The 8,320-nt window shown below is 44.6% G+C and overlaps 1 protein-coding gene across 1 annotated transcript in view; it reads right to left on the bottom strand.

Annotated features, from left to right (window-relative positions):
• Positions 1–4,374: 4,374 nt before the first annotated feature.
• Positions 4,375–8,320, bottom strand: part of KCNK4 (potassium two pore domain channel subfamily K member 4) — a 36,928-nt gene continuing 32,982 nt past the window's right edge. The window contains exons 5-6 of the mRNA XM_029612837.1: positions 5,665–5,804; positions 4,375–5,223 (exon numbers count right to left, since the gene is read on the bottom strand). Of these exons, the coding sequence (XP_029468697.1) occupies positions 4,684–5,223; positions 5,665–5,804 (680 nt within the window). The 3' untranslated portion in view covers positions 4,375–4,683. The remainder of the gene's footprint in view (positions 5,224–5,664; positions 5,805–8,320) is intronic.

The following is an 8,320-nucleotide window of genomic DNA, read 5'->3' as shown; positions in this document are numbered from 1 at the left end:
CTGCTGCCTTCAACACTGTCAATCAACAACTGATTCAGCACTTAGGTGACAATGGGCCGGATTTTAAGATGTACGCGTGGGCATACATTTGTACACGCAACCCAGGGCGCACAAATGTACGCCCGATTTTATAACATGTGAGCGCAGCCGTGCGCATGTTATAAAAAAATCCAGGGTTGGCGCGAACAAGGGGGTGCACACTAGTGCACCTTGCAAGCGCCGAGCCCTAGGGGAGCCTCGATGGCTTTCCCTGTTCCCTCCGAGGCCGCTCCGAAATCAGAGAGGCCTCGGAGGGAACTTTCCTTCGGCCTCCCCCCCCACCTGTCCCGCCCCCAGTCTGAAAACCAAATACCCCCGTATGCGCGCGATCCCCAGTCCCAGTGGCGGAAGAGAGGCCTCTGGCCACTCCCCCGGACCGCCCATTTTTTTAAGCCCCGGGACTTAGGTGTGTCCCAGGGCTTTACGCGCGCCAGGCCTTTTGAAAATAGGCCCGGCGCGCGTAACCCCCCCTTACGCACGTAAATCCACCTAGATTTATGTGCATAGGTTTTTAAAATCTGCCCCAATGGCTTTGAAGGCACAGCTCTTAAATGGTTTGAATCTTTTCTAACAGAACACAATCTCTTTCATGTGTCAATAAACCATCCACTCCTAGGAATCTTACCTGTGGAGTAGCCCAGGGATCTGTCCTCTTCCTGATCTTGTTCAACATTTACATTTGTCAAATCTATGACCTTATTCAGTCCTTCAGCATTGAATGCCACCTATTTGCAGATGACATCCAACTCTATCAAAATAGGATCCAAACAAACCTATTCCATTACTATTCTCAGTAACTGTCTTACAGCAGTAGGCCAATGACTTAGCAACCACAAACTCAAATCCTTCCACATCAGAATTCCTCTGGTTAAGTCAGCAAGGTCATCTCCTATAATCTTCCTGTTAGGAATTCCCCTTCATCTTAAGGAATCAGTGTAAACCCTTGGAGCTCAACTGGATCAAAACCTCTTGATGGAATCCCAGATCTTAAAGGTAGTAAGAACTTCCTTTATGCATCTTCCCTACATTTGCCAACTGCGCAACTACCTTGATAAAAACAACTTAGCGACCATAATTCATGTATTAATCACCAACCGAATTGATTATTATAACTCTCTTCAACAGTATCTCTCAACAGAGCATGAAATGCCTCCAACTCTTACAGAATACTGCTGCCAGCATTTTGTTAGGGGCCAAACTAATTGACCACATAAGGCCTATCTTACATCAGTTGTGTTGGCTCCCAGTTGAAAGCAGGCTAAAATTCAAATCCCTTTGCTTCTTCTTTTGCATCTCTCTCCCAACGTCTTTCCTTCTACACTCCCACTAGAGAACCCCATTCCTCCCAAAAGGCTCTTCTCTCCTCTCCTCTTCTGACTCCTGCCAGATTGACTTGTGCAAGACTTTGTGCTTTCAGCTGCTATGAACAAAAAATCTGGAATAATGTACCACTACCCCTTCGCCTCGAAATATGTTACCTCACTTTCCGGAATAAAAGCTAAGGCTTGGCAGTTCAACCAGGCCTTTCCATAGATTGCTCTGTTGAGAAGAAGAAAGAAATTTGTAATGTTACTCTGACTGTACTCTTGATTCAATTATGATCACAAAAGATCCTGCAAATAATGTTATTATTATTGTACCTGCAAATTTAATTTAAATTTGATTGTAAATCACCTTGAAGCCATTCTTGAACAAAGATGGAATATCAAATGTTTAAAAATAAATACATAGATTTTATACACTTACGCACATAACATATTTTATGCACTTAACAAAATGAAATTAAAAAACACAAAGAAACCCCAGGTGCTCAAAGGGGCTTCCATCAACTGTGTGAGGACCATGTTCATGTCCTATAACACTGCAGGAGGTTTGATTGGAAGCTTCAACTGAAGCAAGGCCCACATGAGTCTGGTAACTAAAGACTGAGCAGACACCTCACCTGAGGAACTGAGAAAATAAATTACAGCCCCCTTAACTTCCAGGCCAGGAGGACTAGGAATGGAATTTTGAGGTGGAGCAACAATCCCTGGGTTTTGCGTGATTACGATTGATTTCCTAAGGGCTAGATCCCACAGAGTCAGAAACCAAATCTGTCTCGGTCAATAAAGAGTTACAAATATCATAGTTCCCTGGTGTTTTCCGAGTGAAAATCGCAGAACGTGCTGCAACATGTCTGACTGGGCGGGTGTAAAAAAGGAAACAGAGAAGCTGCAAGGGTACCACAGTAAGGGAAGCTCTGTGCCTGTGCAGTGTAGACTTCTAGGCCTTTCCAGAAAGCTACTTACGCATGGCCTACTGGTGCAAAGTGGTGAACCTATTTGTCTTCAGAGAATGTGAGTGATGATGGCTCAACCGAATAACGGTATATAAAACTCAACAAATAAATAAATAAATAGCTGTGAGGGCTCTGAATGCAAAAATGTTAATGGCACCAGCATACCCAGGACAACTAACTCTAACAGGTCAATACAGAACGGTGCGCTCAGCCCCCGTTTGACTGCGCATTTTAGACGCGCTATTATTACCCCTCATACTGTAAGGGGTAATAGCGCGTGGAAAACGCGTGGCCATCCCCCCTGAAACTAACAGCGCTCATCACATGCAAATGCATGTTGATGAGCCTATTAGTTATCCCCACGGGATAAGGGCAGGCGTTAAGATCTGAGCAACCCAGGAAAGGTCGGGGACCCGAGGCTGCACTTTGCATCAGACTATTCTTCAGAAAACTACTGAAAACTTGGCTGTTTGAAGCAGCATTCAGGTCACACCAGTATCATGAACCTTAACTATGATCCCCCTGTTCAATCAGAGTAACCAGAAACATGCCATACCTGATACATTAAAACCTCCCCAAGCAGACCAAAAATAAAAAGTAAAACACACACACTCAGAAGCTCTACCTCAAATGCCACTACTCCCTGTCTGCACATGCTTTGTACATAGCTCTCATGAATACTTGCTTACCGGACTTCCCATATATACAACTGTAGCATGGTCCTTTTATAATATTTACTGTACCTCGGTGTTTTGCTTTTGTAGTTTCTCTAAACTAGACCTTCAGCTACTGTGTCATTATACCCTGTATTGCACTAATTATGCTGCATACTCAACTATCTCCCCTATACTGTAACAGATACACATTAAACTCTTGTTGGAAAAGCAGGATATAAATGATGCGAGCCCCTAAGATTTGTTGCAGCATGCAAGCAGAAGTGTGCGTATTCTTCCTTCACACAGCAGTAGTTAGAACATATTGAGTTAAACATATTAACATTTTTTAAAGCAGTAAATATAAAAAATAGATGTCAGTTTTAGTACACGATCTAAAATCAGTAATTATATCTGCTAAAACATTTCAGTTAAATATTACAAAAAAAAAAAGTAAAAAGCCCTATTAGGCAGGGAAAAAATGCATGTAGGATGGTTAAGCTGAATAGCGAAGTTAAGCCGCCTCTTCCACTAATAAGGAGGCGCTAGGGGCGCGCTATTGTCCCTAGCGCCTCCTTTTTAGTGCGCGGCCTAATTTAAATAGAGAATCGCGTGCCCAGGAGGGGTGCCTGGGTGCGCGTCGGGAGAGCGGGTGCTCAACATGGAGCGCCGGCTCTCCCGCGGGTTTTTTTTTTTTTAATCGGCCTGTAAGAGAGCAATCTGTGTGCCTTGAGTGTTCCTTACAGTTTTAACAGTAAAACGTTCCCTAGCCTTCCAGTGTGCAAGAAACATCTGTAACACAGTAAACAGAGAAAATTAATAACAGTCATTAGTGGTACAAATAAGGCAACCGCTTTGGATATCTTATTGGACTGGGTGAGTAATAGCTATGGTTGTAACACTGTCACATAGAGAAAAAGCAAACATTTGCATTCTACAGACAGAGATTAATCGTGAGAGCTAAAGCTGGAGTCCTGGCATCCCTGCAAAAAAATGAATTAATTATACTGGAGTTTGGCTAAATGACACTGTCGAACCAAACTCTGCCTAACAGGCCACCAAGCAGCAGCCAGACTCTAAAGGCAGCTAGCGTGGGGGGGCTGAAAAGGCAGGTGGATTCTGGCAATTTCTTTAGAATCAGGAAATGCCACTATCTTATATCTGTCAAACAGTTCCGGCTCCAAGCCAACAAATGGCCCACTCATTGGGCCTGTAAACGCAGCAGCCTTTATATTATTATTTCACAAAATGCACAACACAACTTCCCCATAAACAAAAGAACCACTTCCACTGGTCTGTAAGTAGAAGGTAGTGTGTGCAGAACCTCCAGGAAAGCCAGCCCTCAGTACGAATGTACAATAGAAAGGTTTTCTTGTTACGGGCTTTTTTCCCCAGCTCTTCTAATCTCCAGCGGCCTTGCTTTCACAATGCATGACTGTTTGTTTCACTCCTTTTGACTCTTCATCTCCTATTTGAGAAAACTGGATGAAACTCAGACTGGGGGAAGGAGGGGATGTAAACACAAAAGCAGCAAATAAATAAAGTTATATGCCAGTCAGCCAGAATTCAATATTCCAAAAGAAAAGAACAGGACAGAGGCTCTAGGACCAATGAAAGGGGTTCTTGGAGCAAGGTTAACTCTTTGATATCAACTGCAGCAGAATCAATTGCTCCTTTCCTGGAAAAACAGAAGAAAACCACCCAACAAAGAACCTATACATTTTCGCCCTTGTCTCTGGTTCTGCTCACAAGGTCCAGCCGAACCCCGACCTGCCCATTGGCTTCATTTGGGACCGTGTGAATGTGCTGCCTTCTCTTTCTCTTGCTTCTGAGCTTCAGGTTGTTTTCACTCTGGGTGTCTGAGGACTCGTCAATAAAAGCCAAGTTCTCACCAAAGTAGTCAATGGGATGCTGCCCAATGGCGTTGTTGAGGTGGTTCAGCTCGTCCACCCGCCTGTTTTTCAGGATGTCTGGAGAGGGGCGTTCGGGTTCAGCTGGAGACTGCAGCTTTTCTTCCAGGTAGCTGAGCATATCCAGGTCTTTCTCTGGTTCTTCCTCTTCATCATCCTCTTCATCGTCTTCTTCCTGTGATTTATCTTTCTGACCCTGGCTCACCTGAGAGGACTTTCCCTTTAAGGTCCCAATCTTTTGCAGCTTGTCCGGGAAGTTTATCCCCAGCCTCATCTCAGGCAGCCTCATCTCAGCTGTCATGCTGGCTGTCCAGTTGGCTGCATGTGCAGTCAGTCCACCCATCTATACACAAGAAAACAATGAGGATCATGAGATGTGAAGTGTATGACTTTAACACCCAGCCCTGCTCTACGGTCTATCTAAATATCTACTTGATTGGAGCATATTTACCTGAAGGGAACAACAATGAGGTCATTGCCTTCATCCTCCCATCCCTGCCTGTGTAATGCCAGATGAATCAAGAGAATATGTTCTGAAATTCTTCCCATTTTGGGGGGGAAAAATGATACATAATCGGATCTTTCATTTTTTCTTTCACCTTCTAGAAAGATCACTTGTCGCACTGGACAAGTTAAGGGAAACCCAGTAACAGAGATAAATGGAAGGCTAAGCCTACACGATGGATGGGGATTTAAAACAATTGTTCTCTGTCTTGGTATAGCGGGAACTGATTAAGAATCATAAAGCACTGGCAAGTTTTGGTTAAAAAAAAGTCAGCCTTACCTCAGCCCTGGTCTTCCGGGAGAGGACACGTAGCCAGTTGCCAATCATAGTAAGAATGGAAGCAAAGTAGGCCAGTCCAAGCAGAATCCAGAACCAGACCAGGGGTTTGTACACTATGTACTCATGTCCAGCATTATCACCTGAAAGAGAGGGCGAGATGAAGATACTGAAATCAGCTTTGGATCGATCTACATAGGAAGACGTCAATCTCAAGAGCAACTTGGGAGTGAACAACATAAGTGGAAGAAAGAGAGAGCAACACACTGTGTGAACTTGTACGTGAGAAACACAACCCATAGGGAAAATCAAAACACTCACACAACAAGGTTGTTCACACAGAGTATATAACACATGAGGCCCACACACAAAATCACAGCCAGTGGCACACATGAAAACACATTCACATAACATGACTATGGTCAATTTTCAAAGGATTTAGTCTCCTAACTTTTGGCGTTAGGATCTTAAATTGGCCCTTTTGAAAATGTACTAGGGCTGAGTGCCTAAATGTATGCTCCTAGTTTAATTAGGATCCTAAAATTAGGGGCCCTAAAAAATGGGTGGCTACAGGAGCAAGGAAACAAAGTTAGGAACTTAGCTCTTATTTTCAGAACTAAGCACCTAACTTAGGGTCCTTTATGTAAGCAAATGAATAGCAGGCCCTAAATATATGTGAATTTTCAGCCAGCTCCACCCCAATAGTGAGGGACATAAAGTGAATTAAAGCTGGACAGGCTAGGATTTAGTTTTATCTCTTTTCCAAAAGAAAAGAAAGTAGAGGGGGTGTTTTTTTGTGTGTGTTGTGTTCTTAAGGAGATCGGTGATCCTCCGGGAGCTGGAAAGCCTTGGCTCGAGCAGTGCACCAGGCATACTAAGCCGAAATAAAGCAAATACTACAGGGCTTCACAGAGGAATGGCAGCAACCACAGACAATGGTACAAGCCCAGTGTGCACAGCAACAAAGTCTGACAAAAGGACAAGATTACAGAAGCCTTGCAAGTGCAGTCACCAACAGTTGTACAGACCTAGGGTGCCCAGCAGCCAGCTCTAAGAAGCAACTGAGCAAACTGGCTTCTTTAATACAGTTGGTAGAAGCCCTGCAAGCTGCACGCTGAACCACACGATACTTAAAATAGATCCAGGAGAAGACCCAGACTGTTTCTTAGTGAACTTTGAACAAATTGCCCAGCTTGCAAATTGGCCAGAGTCCAATTAGATCCACCTATTGGGGAAATTTACTGACAGGCAGAAGTCAAGCTGCCTTTCAAGCTGCAAACCCGGATGGAAAGGCTAAGCTATGCAACGGTTAAAGCTGCCATACTTGAGACAGCTGGGTGTACCCCAGAAACATACTGGCAACGGTTCTGGTGGGAAAACAGCCGCCCAGGAGAGAGTCCACGGAACCTCATCTATCAATTAAAAGATACAGAATAGAAGTGGGCAAGACTGGCATGGAAGGGAGCCCGCAGGAAGACTGGCAGCAGTTTACAGAGGGATTACACCCTCCAATGGTGGTTACACCAGCATTCAAACCTACCCTCGAATCCGCCTTAGAGGTCTGTCCGATTACTTCTCTCTCCATCTTGTACTTCTGCCTTTCTTTACTCATATCCCCTGTTTCTCTTTTCTTCATCTCCTCTCTTTCTACATCTTTCTCAGTTTCTTGTTTACCTTCCTTTTCTCTCTGTCTCTCTTTTCCATGTCGCTGCCTCTTCACTTCTTGGCTGTCCTCTTTCTGTCTTTCAGAAATGGCGGGTTAACCCCACGATCAAGCGTTTGATCTCTGCTGTGCTCTTCATCCTGATCGGCTGCCTCTTGTTCGTCTCAATCCGTAGTGTTTTAGCGGGTAGAGAACCGGACCCTGCTGGAAGCAAGCTACTTTGTTGTCATCACCCTAACCACATGCGGATGTGGGGACTACGTGGCTGGTGATGCCTTTTATCAAGCCCAATTAGTGCCAGATCACCCCATGGTACAAGAGAGATGGTCAACATTGGATCCTAAAGTTCACAGTTGGGAAACCAAATGGTCAGAGAAGGGACAGCCAGCCACAGTGTTTATATCCACCGGCATGCTTCCATTGTGGAGAGAGAGGGCCTATCACCAAAGGATGTCCCTGAACAGAAGAAGATATGGATGTCAGTTTAACGAGGTCCCACAGTTGTAATTTTGTTGATATTCCTCTTCCTGGACTTGGTAAATTTGTGCTCCTGGTCTAGTTACATGAAATCCTTACAAAAGCCCTGGTAGACTGAAAGGTGGATTTTAAAAGCCCTACGTGCGCCAAAGCAGGGACATAACATGAGATATCTTGGGCCAGCGCGTGCCACGCAGATTTTAAGAGGCGCCCGAGTATGCACATATCTCCCGGTCTGTGCACAAATCAGGAAGTCAAAAAAGGGGCAGAGCATGGGTGGAATCTGGGCGGGGAATAGGCAGGACATGGGTGTTCCGGGTCTGTATGAGCGTTAAGTATTTACACGCACAAGCGTGCGCCGGGGTCCCCTAATGTGTAACTGTACTTCTGCAGTAGATGGGCATGTAAATTTTAAAATAAAAAATCAGGGCTGATCAGCAGAATTTGAAGGGTTGGGGCTAATAGGGAAAAAGAAAGGCTTTCTGGCTAAGGGGTTAGGAAATACCATCTGTTACTGGG

Source organism: Rhinatrema bivittatum, chromosome 8 (genome assembly GCF_901001135.1).
Source record: "Rhinatrema bivittatum chromosome 8, aRhiBiv1.1, whole genome shotgun sequence".
Lineage (NCBI taxonomy): Eukaryota > Metazoa > Chordata > Amphibia > Gymnophiona > Rhinatrematidae > Rhinatrema > Rhinatrema bivittatum.
The sequence above is the reverse complement of the archived record's forward strand: the minus strand, read 5'-3'. Positions and strand labels throughout refer to the sequence as shown.